We start from the raw sequence: 25172 nt of genomic DNA, 5'->3' as shown, positions 1-25172 counted from the left end.
TCTTGTTTGCCCAACACTCAGATTCACTTTATTGTTGCACAAGATGAAGGAAGACAGAAAATGATTGTCTGATTATTGTCTGACAGCAAACATGGCAGATCTTATACTTTCTTAGGCTCCATCTTCAGCTATTATTGGCCTCGAATCTGTAAAATCATTGGATGTTATTCAAAAAATGTAAAGTTTATAGTCATCAATTGAACATATTTTAAATGTGATGTAATTTCATGGGAATTAAACATGATATCACTTTTATCCTCCAAGTCTTATATCCCCCCTGCTGTTCTCCAGCTCTATAGATATCACTCGCTTGCCTTCCCCCACCTCCACCGGAGGGGTCATGCCATCCCGCGCCCAGTTGAGTTTTCAGGACCGTGACCATCCCCATCGAGCGTCCTCCAAAGACATGTTTTACGTATCACGCCCTCCCCTGGCCCGATCCAGCCCGGCCTACTGCACGAGCAGCTCGGACATCACGGAGCCCGACCCTAAGGTGAGTTTTATCGCACTGATTTTACGGGAATCATCATCCCATCCGCTAGGTTTACCTTTTCCAAAGGGAGGTTAGTATGACGTGCATGTCAGTCATACTGAATTAGAGTCTGCCATCGTGTGATCGAGGCTGTAGTTTATCATGACATCTGCTTTTTTTCCACTGATTCACCACGCAACTCATCCTAGCGGTATTTCCTGGGAAATACTTTGAGGCATTCCGATATCCAGGCCTCGCGGTAAAAACACCCGCACCACCCTCACCCATATCATCCGTGGCCACCTAACATACATAAAAACAGGGGGCACTCTAGCCTCTCATGTCCCTAATTATTTAGGTGCTCAGTGTCAATAAAAGCGTATCTATGATGGACCTCCAGGATTCCCGAATGAACAGCGTGTCTAACCTGCAGTCGGTGGACATGCTCAACTCCTCCCAGGCCTCCATCGCCGGCATGGGCAGCTTCGGAGGGCTGAGCAGCGGAGGCGGTGGCGGCCTGGGGTCGGGCCTGAGCAGCCAGCTGCGGGCCGGTGGGAGGTTGTCAGCTGGCTCTGGCGGCTCCAGCATGTCCGGCGGCCTTCGGCTGAGCCAGCTGAGCCAGATGGGCACCACCACCGACTCGCTATCCCAGCAGCAGCAACAGCAGGCCGCCGCCATGCGCTACCCGCTTTCCTTCCAGAATCCACTCTTTCATCTGGCGACTGCTGATGGGCCTCAACAACAGCTCCATCACCAGCACAGCCGAGCTCAACCCCCAGCACCCTTGCTCCTGGCGCCAGACCCTGAGCCCTCTCACCAGGCCTACCTTCCACAGTTCGCCCATGGGGGGTTCTCTCGCAGTGAGGACCTGTCCACCCTCAGGACCAGGGACGGGCACCTGGGCCAACCCAGCATCATCCACTCTCACAGCTACAGTGACGACTACAGCAGGGCTGACTATGGACGCAGACAGATGTCCATCCACGTGCAGGTAGATGCATTTTTTTGTGTTGTCATGATGACTTAAAGCCTCTCTGTGTCGAATTGTGTGTCTTTTAAATGATCCAACCATCGAATTGTTTTCAAAATGGCCCAAATACCAAAGATGTTCATCATACAACATAACTCAAGCAGAACCAGCAAATCCTCACATTTAAGAAACTAGAGTCAAACATTTTGTTTTTCTTTACCAATAAGTTATACAAATATTCTACTAATTTATCACCAGAAAATGAGGCCCATCTACATCCAAAGTTTTCATAGTTCACTAGTTTTTGCATAATCTTGCTCACAAACCAACTAACCAACAAACAAGGATGATCCAGAGGTAAAAAAATGTCCCTTTGAAGCAAAAACTACCAAACGGTTGTGAGGATTTGCGGGTTTTCTTCAGTAAATGTGATGGTAAACTGACTCTCTGTTGGTTTTGTACTGTTGGTCTGACAAACAAAGCAATGGAAAATGGCACTTTGGGCTTAAGGAAGTCAACATTTTTCACCATTCTCTGACTTTCCATTGGCAAACGATAATGAAGATGGTTAGTTGCAGCCCATGTATGACACAAGAAAATGACATGAAACTGAAAAGACATCAAACTCATCGTTCCAATCATCGCAGCCTCGTTTTCAGTCTAAATGCCTTCAAAGTGCAAAGGTGCGCCATCTGTCGCAAAAATAACCAAAGAAAGAAATGAAAAATGCTAACTTATTGTTTACTCTTTCTCCTTCTGAAGGATAACCTCCAACATCAACAACAAATGATGGGCATGACCTCCCAGACGGGGACCTCCCACTCTTCCCTGGCTGCCACGCCCCCCTCCACAGTCCAACCCATGCGCCAGAGTTCTGTTGCCCCGCCTCCCACCCAGCGAGTCAAATCCCAGACCTCCCATCAGCTGTCGGTCAGTGCGGCCGCCACACCCGCCGCTCCCGCCAAAACACGACCGCAGAGCGGGAATCTCCTCCAGTCGCCAGAGTCCGGCTACGGCGGCAGGCAGCACGGCGGCCGGCAGCTGTCCGTCAAAGACAACACTGCCCCGGGCCTGCCCCACCAGCAGAGCTCTGTCAGGGAAAGCCAGAGTCCACAGGGAACCACGAGTCAGAGCACTCAACAGTCACCACAACAGTCTCAGCAACCGCAACAGCACCTGCTCAAACCCACCATGAGCAAACAGGTAACATCTGAACTCGTTTCATTCTCTTTACTCTGTTTTTCTCTGCAGTTTTTTTTTTCTAGCAGCCCCTGTGCTAACAGCAGGAGTGTGCATGAGATGTCAGTCACTGTATCTGGCTTTTGTTTGTGTCTGTGTGGAGTTCTTAAAGGAGATCATTGTCAGGGTCCTTGCAACGCTCAAGATGTCTGAACTTATGCAGCTCTGAGGCACTTACATCTCTCGTTATGAAACCGAGGATCTGGCATCCATTTAAGAACTCATGTTCTCATATTCAGTGTGCTGGCCTTTCTTCCCAGGGCTCCCAGTCTCCATCCACCCTCAATCCACCAACCCCGGCCAATGAGCGAACAGTGGCCTGGGTCTCCAACATGCCTCATCTGTCGGCTGACATCGAAAGTTCGCGGATTGACCGTGAAGAGTTCAAACTGAAGGAGTACTCTAAGAGCATGGATGAGTCACGCATGGACAGGGTAGGTTTCACTTTTAAGAGCTGCCCTTTAAACGATAAAAGGAGCCTTTAATACATGTTTTGTCAAATGCAGAGGAACACTGAGTCATGTCTATCATTGCTGAGCAGATGGTGCTCAGATCAAACAGTGTGGGAAACAACAACCACCAGCCAAGTGTTAACTCTTTAAGATTTCTGTGTATTCACTCTGCATCAGCCTTCATGCACCAGCCGCTCTCATTTGGAATATTCGGAGGTGTTTCTCTCTCTACTTCCCAGTATGTGTTGTATATTAATGAATGTGCATAAATCAAGGCATGTAAACACTAACCCGGATAAGGCATATTCTAATTTAGCATCCCCGCTGTATTTTGGCCTCAGGTAAAGGAATACGAGGAGGAGATCCACTCCCTGAAGGAGCGCCTGCTGATGTCCCACAAAAAGCTGGAGGAGTACGAGCGGAGGCTCCTCACGCAGGAGCAGCAGACCAATAAGATCCTCCTACAGTACCAGAACCGACTCGATGACAGTGAGAGGAGGCTACGGCAACAGCAAGTGGAGAAAGACTCCCAAATTAAAGGAATAATTAACAGGTAAATGGAGGCTGTTGTTGGGATGGAGGGCAAAAGACAGCTAAGACGTCGTGTTTGACGTTAGTTTAGTTTATTTGGTGTATTGACTTTATGAGTTGTCGTCTAAAACATGTGGAAGAAGTGCCGTGTTCTCTCGGATAAAGATGGGTAGCTTTAATTAAAATGCATCATCGTACTTCCGAGGAGTGAGTGGAAGCAGAAGACTTCGGTTGACACAGTACATTTTTAGAGTACTGGATTTTATTTCAACAAGAGCGAAACATGAACTTGAAGCAGTGCTATTTTTCTTTCCAGAGATACATACAGTATATTGCATATTGGAATATGACTCTATTTACACGGTTGTTATGTTGCAAAGAATATTGGAGGGTAGGAGGTTTTTTTTCAGTTTCATTAAGCAACACAGTCCTGGGAGGAAGGCGGAGAGCTGCACAGTATATTGAAAGCCAAAGCTGCAGACATGTAATGAGTGACAAATTAAATGAGAGACTATTATAAGCAAGCCAGAGATCTATATCTTCTTCGATAAGCGTGCAGGGCATGTTCCCTCGGCGGTTGGTTCTTTTCAGCTGAGTTAAGCTGGACAAAAAGAGTCTCCGATTGTCCTCGAAGCTCTTGTTGTTGTAGCGAATCTGCTCTCGCACCCTCACGACGTGGTTTACTTGTTATTCGAGAACATCATATTTGGCCGACAGCGGCGAAAAAACTCCTGCTGAGTCTTAATTCATTGAGTGCTTGTGTGAAATTGTAATGGCGCCGTTTCTGAGTGCAGTCTTTAGTTTGTATCGATTGACCGCAGAATTAAGTAGCTGATGCGAAAAAAGAGTGGAGTATCGATCGCTCTCTCAGTCTTATGCAAGCACGAAACAAACAAATGTTTGCTGTGGATTCTTTGCGTATTTTAAGTGTGACTGCAGATTAGCGACGCTTCCTGAATTTAGTTTATTTTTCAATAGCGGAGAGAGTACACAACATTTTTCTTGTTCACATCTTAATAGTCTGTGGTCTGCAAACTGAAGGGTGGATAACTGTGACAGAGAATATTGCCACTTCTAATCCACTCCAGGAAAGAAGACATGGAATGAAGACAGAGACAGTCCTGCTCGTCTTTTATGGGGGAACATCTTATAAACCTTGTATATAAAACCACCATTAAAACATCCTCCCCTATCCTATCTATCATCAGCCGCCTTTTATAAGCACAGCCACTAACTGGATCTCTGGAACATTTCAGATTCCACATAGCTTAATTCTCAGTTGACTCTCCCACGAGATTGTGAAAAGCACAAGAGGATCTTAAAATCTGATCACTTCAGAAAACGTGTCTGCACTTTTTAAAAGCAACACAGAACATTGTTCTGGACCTTCAGGCGCAGGACTATGGAAGACCATGGGTTAATATTAGCTCTTCCATTTTGAACCGAGGTGAACCATGTTCTCTTGAAGGACTTTCTACAGAGTGAACATGGGGAGCGACGTCTCTCTCTCTCATTGTTACATTCATACAGAGCTATGGTGTAATAAGAAGAGGGAGGAGAGTCACACAGACAATGATGAAGATTCAAGCATGAAGGCATAAAAAGGAAATATGCCACATCACAGAAAACTTTATCAGAGCACTTAAAGCCAAACCATTGATACTGCTCCCCTGGAGTATAAGCTCAAAGTGAATACAGTAAATCTGCTGCACACAGAGAGCAAAGTGTGCAGACAGCTGCTATCTCCGAGGCTTACACTTGCAACTTGTGTGATTTTTATCATCAGACCACACAAGGATGAATAAAGTAGCAGATCTGGATGCTTCCGAGTCAGTTTTACTCACTATTTACTGAGCCAGACCATGGTGCATCGTTTGGACACATTTTTAATTTTAATTCACCCGTGAGCAATGAAAAGAAAAGTGTGACTGCCAAGAAACACGGTCCCCCGGCCATCGTATCGGATTGATCGGACTGCAAAATCTTAGCAAGCTGACAGCATTATGTGATAGTTCATCTAAAATTTACTTCTATGTAAGAAATGTCACACTCATGATACATCATGTCGGTGCAAATGCAAGCTCAGGTTCTGCAACAAGGAGCGCACGTGATCCTGAACTCACGGCTCCCACGTAGGCTTGAAAAAAAATCTCTTCATCCGCAGAACGAACAAAGAAAACACTTAGCATCGTGTTTCAAGTGTCAGAGATTTTTTTCTTTCAGAGAAGCCTTAATGTTCTGCGCACAAACTTTACTTAAAGCTCCGATATCTTGTCGTTTGGACCAGATACAGTTTTTCTTTTTTTTTTGTTCTCAACAATCTAATTTAAACCAAAGCCAAATATTGAGTTTAAGGTCAAGCTATGTTAAATCCACTGAAAACACTGAGTCCACTTTACTTGTAGCACTTATATCTATATTTTTTCTTTCCCACTCGTTGGCTACAGGCTCTCCAATTCTTTTTTTTGTTGTCAAAATATTTTATTCCTTTTGGGTAATAAATGATAATAAATATATAGATAACAAATATAAACTATTTATCTTCCCCTAAGCTGTTTTAAAAGAAGATTTAATTTTTGAGAGATTAGTGAGATTCTATGGTCTTGATTGTACCCGTCATAGTAATAATCTATTTTTAACTATACTCTATAGCATATTAAAGTCTGTGATGCAAGAGCCATAACAATAATAATAATATATGAGATATATATATATATATATATATATATATATATATATATATATATATATATATATGAATTCTATTGAGAGTGAGATTATAATTATTTTAAAACCTTGCAATAGCGAAACCTTTTAGCAGGAGAAGCGCAATAATAGATATGAAATCTCCACGTGTACATGCAGGATCCTGCTGAGGTCTTGTCGTATGCATCTTGTGTACATAAAGAAACGTTTCTGCCAAAATCTTCTACCAGGTGCCACAACGCAGTATCTAAACAGAGCAGAAATAAAAGACCTGGAATACTGTAAAGTGCAAAAATAACCACAGAGGCAACGTGACAACAGAAGACGTGACTCTTTTGACAACAGTTTGTTTCTGCAAAAAGTGTGTTTTTCTTAACGTTTATTTTTTGGCTTTTATCTGTACGGTGTTTGTGAATTTATCTGCATTTTTGAATGAAAGTCTACAATGGTTATTATTTATGAATTAGAGCGCAACGAAAAGATTTTTCTCTCTTCTATCTGTATGATTTTGCTGTATATGCTTGGTATTACTTTTGACCTGCAAGTCCGTCATTGGTGGTCGTCCAGTGACATGGTGATCAGAATAGTCGTTTAAGAAAACGCTAGACAGTATTGTCATTTAAACTTATGCAGCTACAGTATGATTTAAATATTATTATTATTATTATTATTATAAAAAAGGGCAACCGTTTTATTTTCTTTCTCCCTCTCCAGAGATATAGATAACATTCTGGTGTCAGTATATCTGCCTCTCTTCTGTAGCAAGAATTTAATTGATAGGCTGTATAGGTTGTACAACGGCAAAAACCTTTGTTTTAAAATCTTGCAAATGAATTCATAGTGGTGATGAGTTTTGGCTTGATGTGTGTGTGATCAATATATTGGTCTGATTGACATGGCTTGTAGCAGCAGCCAAGAGTTTATAGTCTCTATTTTTATGCAGACCTGTGTCAAATAGTCATAGCAAATAATTCTTAGTTTGGTTTAACCACAGGGGAGGGTGGGAAGTCTGCTGCACCAATCAGACGCCGCGAGGTAAGTTTTCAGTCGCAAAACGCAAAACTGTATGTCGGCAACACAACGGGAAGTATTTGCAGCTGCTGTTTGATCCAGGTCTGTTGTTTTCTTTCCATTGACTTCACATTAACTTTACATCGTTTGTCTCTTGCCTTTTTTTCTCTGTAGCAAAATTATTCAGACATTGTGACCTCATGTTGGTTGGACACGCATTGTTTTTTTGACTACATGTACGACTTGACCTCAAAAGCACACTACTTGAAGAACAACTGGATATGAAAAAGCTTAACTTCTTTTTTTTTGTAACATATCATCCACATGAATCATTGTCTGCCTCTTGAAGTCATGTCGAAAATCTTAATGCTGTAAACCCCATGTTACATTCCATTGTTTTTTCGGGACAGTGCTTATATTTCTGTCTGTGCTTTACAGTATGATTGATTCTTTTTCTTTTTCCTATTCTCTTCTTCTTTTGTAAAAAATAAATAAATAAATAAATAAATAACTCTCGACACTGTACGTTGTTTATGGAATAAAACATCCAAACGCTTATGTTTGAAACTTCACCTGTGGATTTTCGTTCTTTATTGTCAAACATGTGCTTTCTCTGTGTTCTGAATAAAAAAACCAAAAAACATATGAATGTGTTGAAAGTAGCCTTGGCTGACACAATACGACTTGATTGGTGGTAATATTTATTCTGCCCTCGAAAAACACGATGGCAATTAAATTGTTCCTGTTGACTATTTGATTAATGAACACATGAATGACTTTCTCTCTGGTCATTTTACCCAAACAAATTGACATTAATCTGCAAGGTTGCTTATTAGTGAACCATTATAAAGGGATAATATTCCAGCAGGAAGTTTAATCTGCTGTTGTTAACCGGGATAAAAAGTCAATCCAATGAAGTCTATCGTGTGACGAGGACTTTTTTTTATTCACACTAACTTCTATTTGGCATCCATCACCACCATAACAATACTCACAGTTTTAGCCAGTTGGCTGTGTAACTGCAAGGTAACCTTGTGTGAGAACTCTCCTTGAAAGACCCTTTCTGGATTAAATCCCTGGCACTCGGATTAATCACGAGAGCCGGGAAAACCTGCGCTTGTCCGATGGCTCATGAAACATGCAGCACGAAGCTCGCCCCATATCTGCGAGCTGTGTCTTTGAAATGATTAGTCAAAGGATTTTGCCTTGGTCAGTCTGTGTTACGTAAGACAGGCAATTCCCTAGGGGATGATCGGGGCTCGGTTACTGGACCATTCACTCAACGAAAACTGAACGTAATTGTCCACAGTTGGCTGTAATTGCTCTTGAAAAACACCTTAAATTGGGTTAAAAAAAAAATAAATAAAAATGCTTTGATGAATCCCATGGGTGCTAGAAGAGAAAGAAGGCTCCACCAGTGAAAATTGGCAGTGCCTCATAAAGCGTGGCTTGGGGTTGCAGCTGCTCCACATTTGCTTAAAAAAAGATTGAGCCGCCCAATCGGGTTTGAGATGCAGGTAAACCAAACGCCTTGTCACTGTGGTCTCGTTGAGACAGATGTTGCAGATGCATCTGCTCAACTTCTTGTTGAGTATCATCTTTGAATTCACAATACTCCCTCTCTTTCTGTCACCCACCCCTTCCCCCATCTCTCTCTCTCTCTCTCTTTCTCTCTCTCTCTCTCTCTCTCCTTCCAAGACTCATGGCTGTGGAGGATGAGTTAAGGGGAGGACCCATCATTGAGCCAAAAACCAGGATTTTCGCTGATCAGGTCTGTGAGACTGCTTCTTCTCTCGTCGAGTCCGTACGATGGCCCGTGCTGTCTTCTCTCCCCCCTCTTCCTCTCTTTTTTTCCCCGCTACTGTTATTATTTTGTCTGCTGAGTGTCTGTGGTCCCTCTGATTGTCTTGCCCTTGTCCCCAACCCATCCCTGTGTTTGGGTTTGACTGCCATCTGTCTGCCAACACACCTGGGAGCTTTGAAGATCAGAGAGTGTTGCTGTTTGCATTCCTCGGCTCAAGCTACCGAGACTCTAGCTGGGTTTGTGAGCATATCTCCGCCTGTGGTGATGACCATGTTGCCAGTTCTATTGTGTTGTCGAGCATGTCGGGGTTGAAACTCATTTTCACACATGATGCGGAACCAGACTTACTCTCAGATTATTGAACAGCTGAGCCCCAAATACTGCGTGGTGGTGGTGGTGGTGGTGCTGTTGTGTCTTCAGGAGCTTCCTTCTTTAGTCGCTTTTCATTCCATGCTCTCAACCCGCCCCCTTTCTTATCCCTTCAAATTAACGAGCCCACCTCCTAGCATGACTCATGCTGTAAATATAGCGTGTGAGCGCATACTTATATATTGTGTCTATATATATGTGTATGTGTTCGTGTGCAAGAAAAACTGCCAAGAATGGAAGAGATAATGACACCGACTACTCAGCTCATTCATATGTTTGTCCAGATCCGTCTTGTTTTAATCAGAACCAAAATACTCATATTCATACTGAGATAATCCTTCTGTTTCTCTGTAATTATTTCTGATAGTCAGCAGCAGTGGTGGAAGACGTAAGCAGATCTTTACATAACTAAAAGTAACAAAAGCATCATGTCGCATACTCTTTGGTGCCAACGGATGTGTCAGAGGTGCAACATGGAAATATTTTACCCAAACCCAGCTGCCAGATAAATGTTAGTGTTTTTTTTTTAAAAACCACATTTAAGTCAAAAGTAAAATAACAATGTTCCCTTGTCATAAAGCAGTGCTTATGCTCTGGTTAGGGTTTAGACACAAAAACCACTTGGTAAGGGCTCAGAAAACACCATGTAACGGCTTCAAATACCTGTTTTGGTCTCTATGAACACAGCTGGAGATGTTCCAAATATCTTGGCTTTTTAATGCAACAAATGTCTGGAAATCATCCTGATGTCACCTTGAAAATATCCAGTGGTGTCATGTTTACAAATGTTGAGACAAAGGCAGAGTAAGGCCCAAACCACAGTCACCAGCTTGGAACGCCTGTCGCCTCCACCTCCTGATATGGCTTATGGTTTAGTACTTTAAAGCCATCTATATTTATATTTATATATTTTTTTTATAGATTACAGTATAACAGACTTGTATGTTGAGTTATGGTGGAGCGACGCCTCTAGTAGTTGTAATATGGTGTCTAACAAACTTACATTGTGGATCTTTAATGTACCTGAGGCAGTTGGGTATTAATTGAACATTTCCCTTGGGATCAATAAAGTCCGATCTTATATATTTATTTATTTGTTGATTATATTTTGCATTTTTAGCCTGAATTAAAAACTAGAATGAAAACATTTGGCTCTGAATTTTAGTGAAGCTGTGAAGTATAAAGTATACTCTTGATCGGCTAATCGATTCCTCTCTTGATCCTTTCAGCTCGTCTGTGATCCACACTGGATTTTCCTATTTGCAAATATTGTGTCTTCTTTAAGCCCTGCTGGGCGCCAGATGGATAAAGCTTGCAGCGTAGGACGATGACTTAAGTGCCATAAAGTGTAGGCTATTAGGAATGTGAGATTTGATTTAGTGCATATTATAACAAAAATAAATAGATAAAACAAAAAGAGACTCACATTTACTGTGAATAAAAAAAGACTCATGACCTTTAGAAGCCCAATGAATCATGTCGAATCTTGTTCATTGTCAGCAAAAAAAGGTGCTGTAATAACACCTTCTATGTGGATGACACACAGTATAAAAGCAGTGTTGTCATTCTTGTCTTGAGTTTTTTTTAGAGAATATGTTTAGGTTTATGTTAAAAATATATTCCTTTTCAAATTCAGATCATGTTGTAAAACTCTGCTGATAAACAAAATGACTATGATTTGAAGCTAATATGTGTTTTGATTAAATAACATTGGTGTGCCATGCTAACATGCTAACGGCAATCATTTCCTAACTCATCATTTCTTCCTTTTTTCCAACGTGATCTCTAATTTTATTACAGAAAAAAATTGCAAAAATGAAGCTTTGAATATTACTTTAAATGGTGAATACGCGAATTCTTTTTTTATAAACAAGTGAAATACTCAGTTTGAGGTGAAGACTTGCTCGCTATTCTCGGTGAACAAAGAACCAAATAAATGATTTGTTTAGCAAGCTTGTATGTCTAAAGAACTGTTAAGAGTGACGTCAAAGGGTTAAATGCTAGTGTTGAGCAGCACCACACGGTTTTATATCTGCTGGTGACAATTTAAGCTCCAATACTGCCTTGACAAAAATGTTTATAGGATTACAGAGGAGCGCACAGTGAGCAGCAACCTGCTTAACATTCAGACTGTGCTGGAGGTTATCTTCAGTGTGCTGGAGTCTCCAGGAGTTTCTAGGGTGCTTTATTCCAGCAGCTCAAGCCGTACAAAGTGAAATCATAACCTTAAAGGTTTTCATGAAATCGCCTGCATTATTTGCTTACTTTACTAGAGACACCTGTCTGACAAATCTCTCAGGCTTTTCTGTTCGTGGCCACAGCAATTTATAACAGTTACGAATCTAAAGAAATAACTTTTTAAATCACTGGGAGCTGCAGTGGATGGATACAATGAGCAGAACATAATATAGTATACAATTCAACACAGTTGAGACTTATGTTAACAGTCCCGTGTGGTGGAAATAAAAGTTGCTTTAAGCTAAATGCTAATGTCAGTGTGCTAATATTCTCACTATGACGATGCTAACATGCTGACACTCAGGTGTAATGTTTACCACGTTTAGCATCTTAGGTTAGTGTGTTAGCATTCTGAAGTAACAAAGATTTCAATGCAGTTTGTTAAATATATGTCTTTCACTAAAAACCACAAATTTGAACCTCAAGGAAAAGTCATGGGCTCACTAAAATCATTCTGATTAAAGGAATTGTTCACCCAGAAATTTAAATTCAGTCATTATCTACTCACCTCCATACCGATCAAAACAGGAAAACAACTGTGAAAGTAGATGGTGACTTGTTTTAAACATAGAAAACCAAAAGATTTAAACAAAATGCTTCATACAGCTCATCCAGCCTAATTCAAGTCTTTGTCTGGAATTTTTTTTGTAGCACAGTAATTTACACCCTTCTCTGAGCTGAAGCCTTCACTTTAGCCGCTAAGCTAAAGCTGTTAGCATGCACCACATCTAAAGTGGGTGCACAAGCTCAACCATGCATCGAGGTTCTAAATACAGTCTGTTCAAATTAGTTTGGGATCTCAGGGCTTCGGGAGCCATATGGAGCCATTTAAGTGTCTTGTTCACCATCCACTTCAGTTGTTTAGGAGAACATTGTAACACTGTTTTGCTGTGAAGCTCCAGAAATGTCTTGCGGACTATAAAACTTCCCTCAACTTAATTTTCACGAGAATGAGTATAAATAACCATAAGATCTGTATCATTTTTGGGTGAACTGTCCCTTGAATCGTACACTGTTATGTGTTCATGACAAATAACAGTTGAGATATTTCATTGCAAATTAGTCAACATTGCATGGCTTAAAAAAAATACTGTCTGACTGATAGTACAAGTGTTTGTTTGACGAGATGGTACAGGATGAGATTCACTTAGTTGTAATGCTCCTTTAATCTACATGCATCTTGTGGTGCTTGTTGTAAAAACAGACGGTGCTTTAAGTGGACATTTTTTTGAAGCTGTTCATAAATTACAGGACATTTTATATTTCAGCTTCAGAGCCTCACAAACCTCAACATAAAACGCAAGCAGACATTTAGGTCCACTGTGATGACACTTCATTTTAATGGGTGAGACGGGTACAGAGGGAGGTAAACTGATAGGTAGTGACAGGGGGGAGAGGCATGATGCCATTGTTTCCTCAGGCCACTGCTATGCACTGACTTCCAAAACAACAGCCCACACTTAATTAGAGCTCACATAATACAAACAGGTGCAGGATGCCATGGTCCTTCACACAGTGTGCATACAAGACTAACACACCCTCCATACTGATATTTTACAATTTCTCTGCTATTAGAAGGACATGAGTACAGCGTAAGTTAATAAACATACACTCCAGCAACTGATAAGGTAATAACTGCCAAATAATGTAACAGGTTTTGAAAAGTCTTGCCTTGGAAGTTACTGAAAAGTCCACAGTGGTCTTGAAATATTATCAGAATTGTGTCAACGAGTAAGAGATAATTGGTAAGTAGGTGATAATTTACAAGCGGCGTATTTGAAATGTCTTTAAAACGACCCGCAAATGACCACAATAATGACGGTCCTTCCCAGCATGCATCGTTTAGTTTATAGTTTAAACTCTCTTGAGGTCTTTCTTTTTCACAGTTAGAAGAAAGCATATATGATTGAAACTTACATTTTAAGTAATGTTGAAATATTTTTTTTATGAAGACATCGCCAACCATGATAGAGGTTAATACTGATTCAGTCTTGACCCAAGTCGTTTCATTTATGTAAAAATGTAGGAACAAAGTAGCTTATCAGATATTTAAATGATTGTATTGACTCAGCATTTAACTTTATATGAGCTGAATGGTTAAGACATGTAATCATTTCTAATGCCTGCCGTGGACAGTAATATTAGTTTCCTGCCACCTTTTTCACTGGGATGACTGAGAAAATGGCAATAAATTGCACACTGTGTTATTAAAAAGGTCTCTGTACATGCAAATCCAATAAATTGCATCATATTATTACACTAACAAATTCAGTGCAACACATTTCATTTGATGGTCCAATAACGTTGACTAATGATTTAACAAATTAAGGTTAATAGGTTATGCATTGACATTGAACCGCCCTCTCACAGCTAGTCAGTGCCATTTAAGCAAGTTGAATCCTTTATAAAGACATTGTGGTATATTTTTTACAGTATCTGGCAGTTACTGATCATTATCAGTTGTAGAACTGAAACGTCTGTTATCAGTATTTTTTTTGTTTTGTTTTGTTTTGTTTTTTTTACAATTTTTACAGCCTTTTTTAGATTTTGTGAACTCTTTGTTTGATCAGCAGCCATCAGCAAGGTGTTTATAATGAGGAATCTGCCTAATGAGTTTGCAGTGACATTAATCATGTCAATGTTTCATTCATAAGATCTGATTGCACTCTTTTATCTGTTCTAATTGTTGCCACTTCTTGAGTGTTGGTGATTTTCTGAGCGCGTGTGTGGTGCGTTGTGAGTCACAGTAAAACCTGTGTTTTTCTCTTGTTTTCTTTTGGATGAAGTATATAGATGTGAATACTATTCTGTGTTTTTTCCGAGTGTGTATATTTATCTTTGTGTAGTAGACAATTGCATGTTTGATAAGCATGTTTTACTAACCTCTCTGAAGCAGGAAACATGCAAGATTCAGCTTCCTATAAAAGGCTGTAATTGAATTAACAAAGCTGCTTTCAGATGCAGATGTCGTTTGGAGCGGAGAGTTAACGCCTTATTCTTTTCTTGTCCTGAGCATGACATCTGTTAATGACACAAAGCATGGCACGCTGCTTTAACGCTTTCAGGCTGTTGGGTTGTCCGATAATGTTGCGCGTGTATGGTTGCCATTACGTATGTGTATGTAAATGTGCGTTAGTGGGCCTTTTTTTCGTGTATATTTATGTCCTTTTTTTTGTGTTTCACTTTCTGTTCTGCATTGTGTCGTTCGGGTGGCCGTTGATTTTCTCGACCCTCACTGCCCTTCTCAATCCTCCCCCCACTGCACACAAACCTTCCCTCCTTCTTTTGCTGTCCGCTTCCTCCTCCTGCACCCCTGCCTTCAACCCTCCTCTCCTCTTCCTCTTCCTCTCCTCTCCCCTCTTCCTCTCCTCTCCTCTCCTCCTATGTTGATGAGATACGGTGATTTCTCTTAGGGGAGGCGTCAGTCCATCCTAGTGCAGCCCCGTCTCGCGCCTGTCCCACCCCGAGTAACCAGGTAATAAACAAACCGGCAAACTCTCACTCTCCATCCATATCCTGCTGCCTCTTTTCCACTTCTGCTGTTCTCTATGTGCGTCCCTGTCCACATGCAGCACCCTGTGAACTCACTGCAAGTCCAACACACTGACAGGCCCACCTTACCTTCCCACTTATCTTCCAGAACAAAAAGGCCTGTCACAGAGTATTTTGGACAGAGATGCTGGTGGCTCTGAAGGGCACACCTCCACGTTGAAAGAGTGACAACAAAACAAGATTTAACTGTGAGCTAAGCAGCTAATGTGGCAGCGAGAGCTGTTCATCTGAAATATGTCTGAACTGTAGTGCCTATAAATATTTATCCAGACACTCTCCACAGCACCAGGCCAACCTCACTTTTTACTCAAGGATACCAGATTAATTTAATGTAGGTGAACAAGAGATTGGATTGAACACAGTTTCTACCCTTTGAGTGTCCTGTTGCAAGAAAACTTGTTTTATCGTTTTAGCAAAGGGCTAGGTTAATTTCACAAGCTAGCCAACTAGCTAAATTACTGTAGTTAGCTTTTTAGCACATGTGGTTTATGTGACCCATCCTTAAACCTAAACGACTGAATGAGTCAGTTGTCGGCATCTTCCAAAGTGACGTGACAGCACCAAACCTGCCAGACCTCTGTCTATGATCGCAGTGTCGTTGGTTAGGTTTCAGAAAACATTGTGGTTATGGTGCCTACATTACCTAAATAACTTACGTTACGTAATGTATGTCTTATTTCACACTGGAGTTGATCATGAACGAAAGACCTACCTTCTACCTAAGAGGACCTTAACTCTTAATTACTTGTATTGCTTACATTACTCGTCCACACTACCTTTGTCCCTGCTGTAATAATTAAAACAGCCACTAGAGGTCGCTGCCTAACGCTTAACGTATCTGTGCGTCATAATAAGCTGCTGTCATTTTTGTGTGTTGTTGGCTCAGGAAAAGCCAATGTGGCTCACCTGGTTCCACAGTTATAAGTCTTATTAATTGTCTTTGACATAGTAAAGGATGTTACAGTCCTATTGTAGGATTTATCATAAAAAGGAAACTACGACTTGTTTATTTTGACAGACAGATAAAAGTTTTAACCTGCTGTGGTTTTGTTGTCACTCTCCCAACACTCTCACTGCCACTTTGCATCCACTGGTAACTCTGAAAATACTCTGTGACAGCGAGCTTAGGGAGTTATTTTAGATGTGACATGAATTGAGATGCTTTCTCACAACATATAACACACCTTGGCAGAAATGTATAGAAACAGAAGCACAACAATTAAACATCAACTGTTTTGTGTGTGACCGTTTGCAGTGCTCTACCACTGTAACAATTAAAAACGTCATTAAGATGAACAATTCATTCATAACCAGCAGTCCCCAGATATAATATATGCCAACAATAACATTATTAAATACTAATGATTTTCATGTCATATACAGATACCTTCCTGTATCTCTCTGCATTGTGTAAAGCAGAGAAATACAAAATAATCAATGAATACCATTGATTCTTAAGCAGATGTTGGCATTTGCAATATAATCTATAACCTTTCTCCACTGAAAGGTTGCAGGGTCGAGCTTTGGGTTAGTTTGTATGATAAATAGTATTACTACTCGTACACTTATTACAAACAGGACACAGATTTCCTCTGGCTGTTACACATGTACAATGACAAGTCATCAGCAAAAAAACAAACAGAAAATATTTTGACCTTTACCTTGCTTTCTGCCAAGTAGCTACACAAAAAAATCCAATAAAAGAAATCACACACAATCACATGTTTTACGGTTCCACAGACTTCTGTCCAGATGTGTGAACATTAACACACAAGCTGTCACATTTTGTGCCTGTTTACTGGTTAAACATCTGGTTAAAAACAGGCCCAAACGTGGATTTTTATCCATTCTTGGTGATAAATCTGTCCAAAAGTCTCTGGATTATTGTGTGAATTGTCTTTTATTAAAGATTTTTTTCCCCTTCTCTCACACAACATATGTTTTCCTACACACATGAACTCACATTTCAGTCCATTCAGTTTTTTTCCATCCCTCCCAGCACGCCCTCAGACAAACACCGTGAATTATGGGGAAATCTCCGTATCTGACCCGATCCTTCCCTGACGAACACTGATTAATGTGCATTGATGTGTACTGTGTATGTTTTCTGTGTCTTTCAGTGAGTCTGTGTTTTTTCTGATATTTATGTGTTTGTGTATGTGTTTGGCACCTGGGCACATTATTTGGTTGAATGGTGGTGTGTGGAGTGTCTGATGATGTGTGACACGCATAATTTTTGTTTCGTTTTGGCCTCAGAGTCAGAGCTCTCAACCTGGCAAGCTATAGTCATCTTAAGCCATATATAGATAAATATATATAAACTTATTAAACCAACACTCACAGCAGGTTTTTTATTTCAAACGTGGAGGCGAGAAAGATTTTTCAGTTTGCTCTAGACATCCACATCAAATTGATTGGAGATTGGAGGAGATGGGTAAGAACCTGTGTGTACGACACTCTATCTGCATCATTACCAAACACCACAACATTTCAGTACTCCACTAAGTGTTTTGTGTTTCTGTCTCCAGTACAACAATTTTCATTAGCATAAAAAACACTCTCACATCGAGCTGTAATTGAATGCACCAAGTAATCAAAACACTACAGCCCACAGAGAGTGAAGCGAGTTTGGTAAGTTAAAAAAAAAAAAAAAGGATGTCAGTAAACATTTTTGCCATGTCTTTGTTCAGCTGCTTGATCCCTGAGTTTAATAGACATGTGTATTGTGTCTACACATGGATATTAAACGACACTGTTGGTCGTGTTTGAGAGTAATGAAACAAGTGTCGGTGGAGTCATGTTACTGGCATCCTGTAACTGTCTGTAACCATATAGATACCGTAGCTGTTCATAGCACCAGTTAGCAGCTGAAACTGTATTTCATTCATTTTGGTTCTGATTGAGAAGAGAAAAAACCTGCTAATTCACATCAAATTTGGGGGTAATTTTTCCTTTTTTTTTGTTTTTTGTTCTTCCTCTCTTCACTTCCTTCTTTTAAGTGAAATGGAAACACCTTCCACTCAGTATGGACACACCCATCAGATACAGCTTTATCCAGTGATAATTTGCTTTTGCTCCTTCTTTGATTCATTTTCTCTACTGGATGCAGACCAAACTCTCCCTCCTACTTCCTGTCTTTTCCCCCTCTACAGCATGTCACCCCCATTCATATTGCGGTATTCATACTTCTTGTATGTGAGCAATAAAGTGGTATTTAATGTCACACATATTTTCTAATGTTTGATAAAGAAAATAAAGCTGAGTTAAATTAGCTGCTATACCACTCGTTTTTCACATTTCTCAGTGAAACAGAGAGTCTCTGTAATTATGTCTAGACACCACACAGCAAATGTGCCAGGCGAGATCAATCAAGTGCAATTATTTCAAGAGGTTCTACCCTGGTCTGATGGTAAAACTGTGATTTTCAGCTTTTCGAAATGCTTCTATATTCAAATCATCTTGCAGTAGCTCTTGGATACAGTGAGCACCGTCATGAATAGAGTCCTCATAGTTGTCTTATTGGCACAATAACCCAATTGTTTTCTCTCCCCACTGCTCCTTCACAGACGTCAGTGAACAGGACTGGGAGTGAAGGCTTGCTAACACACTTTGAAATATACTAATAATGATATTTGCATTGCTGTTATTCTGCGCCAATGTTAGTAAAGAAAAGATGGCAAAACCAAACTTTGACGTATTCACTGATCAAAAGCTCCATCCCAGGATGAGCATCCATGCATCAACTCATCCCCTTTTCCACCAAGGCAGTTTGGGGGGGCCGTTACGGAACCACTACCTATTCTTGAACCAGTTCTTTGCATCTTGACAGCCAAAGAACTGGCTCACGGTCAGGAAAATTGGGTCAAGAGCAGCACCAAACTTTGCTGGTCTGGAACAGATAACCACTTACGTCAGGGGCCTGAGGGCGGGGTTATCGACCAAGGACCAACTAAAACATTATTAGGCATTTTTATAACTAGAGAGCACATATTGCTGACCAAGTCTGACTTCTGCAAAGAAGAATAAACGAAGCTTTTCACTGTGTATTGATATCTACAAATGCCCTAAATGGTCATGAATCAAACATATTATTTTGTCTCTTTTCCTGTGATGATGAGTTACATTTTCTTTGTGAGTCTTCCTACAATCTCAGAGCGTCATTGTTTGATTAGTTGGGAATAAGACTCAGAGATCAACTTTTCTTACGAGTAGCACATTTAACAAGTGTAGCAATCCATGAATCGTATTAAATTGGGAAAACAACATTTGTTGTCTCGTGATGATGACTCTTTTGTCTATCTTTTTGTCACATTTGTTATTCCCTTTTAATTACAATTCATGATCTTGAGAAAACAAATCAAATTTAACTCACTATCACGGGAAAAAGAACGTAATATGTTTGCCTCATGGTGGTTTAAGGCCCGCTTAGCTATCAGCATGGAAGCAGTCGCGATGATCAGCTCCAATGCGTTGGACCGGTCGTGTTATATTGTAATGCCGATTTAGGCATGCAAATTCAGGAACTACTTCTGTAAAATTTCAATGTAGTCCGCCAAAACCGCTCCAAAGCCATGCTTGGGAATCTAGACGTATACAGTCACATAATGACTCTGTGGAAAAGCAGACTGGTTCTTACCAGCACTAGCCATGCCAAGAACTTGGCTCTCATTGGTGGTGAAGGGGTTGCGGTCGATGGGTTTGGGTACAGAAATTTTGCTTGGTGAATCTGACAGAGGTTTGGATCTCTTGCCATGCTATAGGATGCACCTTGCTTTTTTAAATTTGGCTCTGAGCTCTATGTGGCTTTGTGCATGCTCTCAGTAAGAGGCTGATGCTACAGTGTGTGCTGTTAAGATATTTTTAGAAGCCATGATTGTAGAGTTCTTTTAAAATTCTTTTCAGCTACTCGAGCTCGCACATTTAAGTAAAAACGAAGTCGATATTGATCATGATTTGTACTCATTGGCAAAGAATGACTCATTTTAACTTTACCTTTCCTGACACCCGACAAACACCCCCTTGCTACTCATCCCCGAGAGGATCAGGACCATTTGAGCTCAAGAATTTTAATTCCCCTTCATCCCCTCTTTCCCTGTGTCCCTTTTTTCCTGTGCTGCCATTTCTATTGGTGTACGTCATGCATCAACTCTGTGACTCATTTGGCTCTCTCTTTCTCCTCTCTTTCATTCTTTCATTCTTTCTTTCTTTCTTCCTTTCTTTCTGTGTGGTTCTTTCAACCCTTTATCACTTGTCTTTATTTTCTAACTCCTCCTTACTTTGCTTCTGACATTGCTTTTACACGTTCTCATTCCAACTCGCTTCTTTGTATTCACCCGATGTTGATGTTTTTCCACAATCACATCCTCCTCTGGTGGTTTTTTTCCTCCTTTATCCCATCTGTATCTCACTATTCTAACTTCCTCCCACACTCTCACACCTCTTCAACATGTGATTTTTTTTCCCTCCACATGTCACGTTATCTGCCTTGATTGGACATCTCCCTTACGACTCCACACTACCCCCCTCCCATCGCTCATTGAATGGCCTCTCTCCTACGACCACCTCTCCCCGCTCCCACTCCTCTTTCCCCTCCCCTCTCTCTCTATCTCGCTAGGAGGACCAGCTTTCCTCCCTGGGTTCTGCAGACCCCGGTGTGAAAACTGAAGGTGGAGGGGGAGGAGGAGGAGGAGGAGGAGGAGGAGGAGGAGCGGTAACCAACGATCAAGGCCTCAGAATCTCTTCCTCGGGCATTTCCTCCGACAGCTCGCCCCACAATGGAGTCCTCCCCCAAACTGTAGACCCTCCCTCTCTACCCACTCCTCATCAGCATCCTAGTCAGAATGGAGAGCTCCGTGGCAACAAAACATCCTCCCCCATGACAACCTCACAGGCAACCGGAACCAGGGCAGCAGCAACTACAGGCATAGCAGAAGAAGGGGGAGTAGGTCAAACACAACACTGAGCCAAATCAGAGAGAGACGACACTGTCCCATTTTAGCGAGACAATGCTTTGAAAAAAAAAAAAGAAAAGAAAAGAACGATAGATATTCTTAATCCCGGGGCAAGAGAGAGAAGAAAAAGTGCGCGGGAGACGAGTAGCAATCATACAGCTACTGTACAGTGCATAACACATGAACACACAACACAAAGGGCTCTTCAACGGACACTCGTTCTCTTGACGCTCACGTGGAGCTTCAGTCGGTATCAGTCTTGCAGGACAAGATAATGATACCCTGTAAACGCGCTGTTCGAATCAGTCAAACAAAGCAAACCAAGCCGATATGTGAACATCCGCTCTGTGCTCTCATTGCCTGTCCGTGGCCTCGTGAGAAACAAACACGCGTAAGGAACAAAACACTATAGAATGTCTTGCACCCCAAAGACTTCATAGTAGCCATTAGCAAGTGCTATAAGCCAGCTTATAGTCACCCTTGACTCCCATGGATGTAGGTGCATTAAATATATCCTGAACACGCCAGGCTGCAAAATCGTTTAGGTAGAGACGTGGTGATGTAGTCTGGCTTTTCTTAGTGCCTTTGAGTGTTTTTCAACAGGGTTTTCCATTAGAGATCTGATACAGAGGTAACAGGTGGAGATCCAAGTTAGCTTTGCTAGTCAGAGAGATGATCTGTGGGCTACAAAAAATATATAAAAATTAAAAGACACAAGATCAAGCGCCGTAAAAGGTTTGAGTGACGGAAGACATTTTTGGGAACTTTTCTTTTTTTTTTTTTTTTTTTTTTTTCAATCTAAGGGACTTCTTGTTTTTTTGGACTGAGCTCGTGCAATTTTTCTCTTCTCAATCTCAGAACCGATATGTGATAAACTGGTGCTAAACAGAAACAAAATGGTGCCATTTTCCAAGTCTAATGTCTGTGTCCTGCCATAGCACTGCCTCTTTCATTGATTCATTCACTGTCTCTTCTCTCTCTCCTGTGATTTGTCTTTGACAGGACTTTTTCCTTCCCCCTCCAATATGTTTTGTACATGTCTTTGTCTTTGTTCTTTGTTCATCCTGTTGTTGTTCTTATGTCTGACGGGGTTTGGTTGGGGTTTCCATATCTGTGTATTTAGAAGCACCCTCCTCCAATCTCTGGTTTATTTACAGTAAAATATTTAAAAAAAAACAAAAAAAAACGGCTCCCCGGCTCAAAATTTGATGGATCGTCTATTGGTTATTGCAAATTTGTGGAGGCCGAGCCCCAGAGTGCTATTTTCAGTTTACACGGAGCATTAAACAATTTTAAAAGATTGAATGAAGCTACTTTGAGTGAAATGAATGAATGGAGTTTATTCCCAGTTTTAAGGTTTATTTTCTTTCAGTGTTGGTCCATTGTGTTCATGTACGGAAGATAAATGGTGCCAATATTGGTACTTTTCAATTATAAAAAAAATGTATCTTACAATTCTTTGAGTGTTTACAAACACTAACAACAGATTAGTAATAATCCCCTTACATTTTTAATTTGATGCACTTTAATCACACATTATTAAAGCAAACATCGCCAGCATGACAAGATAACAAGGATCATCTTCTCAAATGTGTGAAAAAAAAAACATTTGACCATTTAGGTTTGCCATTAAGTGCCTGGGATAAATATACTGAGCATCCTTTGGCCAGTAGACTAGCTAGTTATCGACCAGATGCACATTTTAAAGCCTTGCTTAGGACACTAAGTATATATTACACTCCTGATGCTTTCAATAATTCAGTGAGAACATGCTTTTTTCATGTTGTTTCCATACTTTCAGGTTTCATTTCAAAATGAAAAGAGTGGCATCTATCTCTAATTATAATTAAATGACTTTTTAGAGTAAACTGTTTTAATTTACAGTCAATTTTAGAAATATTGTATGGTGTATTTTTTGAAATGAACTCTTCCGTTTGTCATGTGTCAAATGCTGAGAACACGAGTCTTTAAAATGTTTGTAACGTGTATCCATTTTCCTTCATTTTGTGTATGAACTGTCTGTTGTAAGGTTCGTCTGGATGTGAATATGTTTCTTTGTCTCTGTAGCCTCACACACACACTGGTGTCGCTCTGCAACAGCTCAGCTTGTTTAAACGTGCAGGTTGAACCAAGACGAGTTGAAGAGTTCCACCTCAGCCATTTTTTTTCTCTTCAGAGAGAACAGATCACTTACTTTGGTCGACACTGGCCAATGCTAGTACTCTCCAGGACAGTGCTAGCGGATTAGCTCACACTTTCAGTGAATGTTTAACTGTTGAACCACCAAATGTTAATAATGCTAGCAAGTCTTACGCAGGGAAAGATTGTCTTCTATTTAGCCAGCTTGTAGGGCTACCTTTTCTTCTTGTGAAATCACTTGTGTATGAAGAATGTTGGATTTAAAGTGGTCTAGGTGTGAACATCAGTGTCTTTTCAGAGATGATCCGTGATTGAGAAATTAACATTGCTGTGAAAATACCTCAGTGACTCAGGTAAACAAGCAGTTGCCTCAGAGCTGAACATATATATATTAAAAAAAAAAAAAAAAAAAAAAAAAAAAAAAAACTATAGAAAAGAGATGAGTCCAGCTTTGGAAAGACTGCCACCATGCAGCAGATACTCGGTCTCTAGCTATGCTTCAATAGCACCTGATCAAGCACCCTCCCCCGTTTCTTCTCTCTCTCTGTCTCCCTTTTTTCTCCCCCTAGCCACTCTCAAAGCTTCATCGAGGACAATGTGGAACCTAATTGGCTGATGCACCATCGACAGTCCACAGGGTGGCATAGCCAAATGTCCAGAGCCCTCTCTCGTGACGCGATTGGCTGACAAAGGGAGAACTTGGGGCATTGGTCCCATTCTCTTTGCTCAAGGGATGGTGCAGAGCCCCAGCGGACCATGTAAGGAAATGCTGGGATTTTTTTTTTTTTTTTTTTAACTTAACATGGGCCCTCTCTCTCTCTGATTTGATGACAGGATTTTTTTTTATTTATTTTTTTTTTAAAAAGTGTGTTTGACGCCTCTTGCTTGGATCTACATTTTACTTTTTAAAAAGGTAGGCTGGACACATATCGGGGCGTTTGTTAGCCTGCCGAGCATGCAAAGAACAGCTATGCAGTCTGATCAATCAGCAGAATGGAGGAACACAAAGGCCAAGGAAGGTGCGAGGCTCAAAATCAAGAGAGAGAGGGGGGAGGTGTGTTGTGGGTAAGATGTATTTCAACGGTGCTTGACTTCTCTTGAAATTTCAGTCAAAGCTGATTTACTTTTCAAAGCATTTATTTCTCTCTCTCTCTCTCTCTCTCTCTCTCTCTTATAGTCTTTTCAAATTACCCTTTGATTCATCTACTCACTCTTTATCTATCTAGGAAAGCATTATTTAACCGCTTCATTTTTACTCCAGTTTAGACACACTTGATCTCTTTCTCATAGTTTTAGCTCTTCCGTTCCAGTCTCTTTACAGACTTTGATTTTAAAAAGGAAACTAAATATGCACAGCCTAAATACAACAAGTGAAACTGCTTCAGAAACCACAACTCTTGCTTCAGTGAAGACTTTGAAAAAAACCGGACAGAATGTTATTATTTATATTTCTATGATACTTGCTTATTCTTACAATAGTATACAACGAGAAAAAAAAAAACAAAAAAAACAGAAAAAAAAAACTCTTCATCAGAAATCTTCCGGAGCAGATATTTATTTCTTGATATAGATAGACGCCTCTATCTAATGGAAGTTCATAAATAATCCATTTTATATGAACCAAGTTTTCTTACTGAGACAATCTTGTGGAGAGAATCGTTGCCCTGAAGGACGTTGACGAAAAAGGGACAAACTTGTGTTTTACCTACTCCCCTTACAGCAGTTTGCACGTTGCTGT

The 25172-nt window shown here is 40.7% G+C and overlaps 1 protein-coding gene across 11 annotated transcripts in view; it reads left to right on the top strand.

Annotated features, from left to right (window-relative positions):
* Window positions 1–24958, top strand: part of syngap1b (synaptic Ras GTPase activating protein 1b) — a 158481-nt gene extending 133523 nt beyond the window's left edge. For 5 of the 11 annotated variants that reach the window (XM_037074021.1, XM_037074022.1, XM_037074023.1 and 2 more), the window contains 8 exons: window positions 292–493; window positions 873–1463; window positions 2205–2645; window positions 2942–3115; window positions 3475–3686; window positions 9080–9152; window positions 15206–15267; window positions 24004–24958. In XM_037074021.1, coding sequence (XP_036929916.1) covers window positions 292–493; window positions 873–1463; window positions 2205–2645; window positions 2942–3115; window positions 3475–3686; window positions 9080–9152; window positions 15206–15267; window positions 24004–24121 — 1873 coding nt within the window. In that variant the 3' untranslated portion in view covers window positions 24122–24958. Of the gene's footprint in view, window positions 1–291; window positions 494–872; window positions 1464–2204; window positions 2646–2941; window positions 3116–3474; window positions 3687–4752; window positions 6368–9079; window positions 9153–15205; window positions 15268–20958 lie in introns of those variants that run through there. The other 6 variants (XM_037074026.1, XM_037074029.1, XM_037074024.1 and 3 more) reach the window with 6 other exon arrangements.
* The last annotated feature ends 214 nt before the right edge of the window (window positions 24959–25172 follow it).

This window comes from Acanthopagrus latus, chromosome 17, assembly GCF_904848185.1.
Source record: "Acanthopagrus latus isolate v.2019 chromosome 17, fAcaLat1.1, whole genome shotgun sequence".
NCBI classification, from domain to species: domain Eukaryota; kingdom Metazoa; phylum Chordata; class Actinopteri; order Spariformes; family Sparidae; genus Acanthopagrus; species Acanthopagrus latus.
Note: the sequence above shows the minus strand (reverse complement) of the source record. Positions and strands in the feature narration are given on the sequence as shown.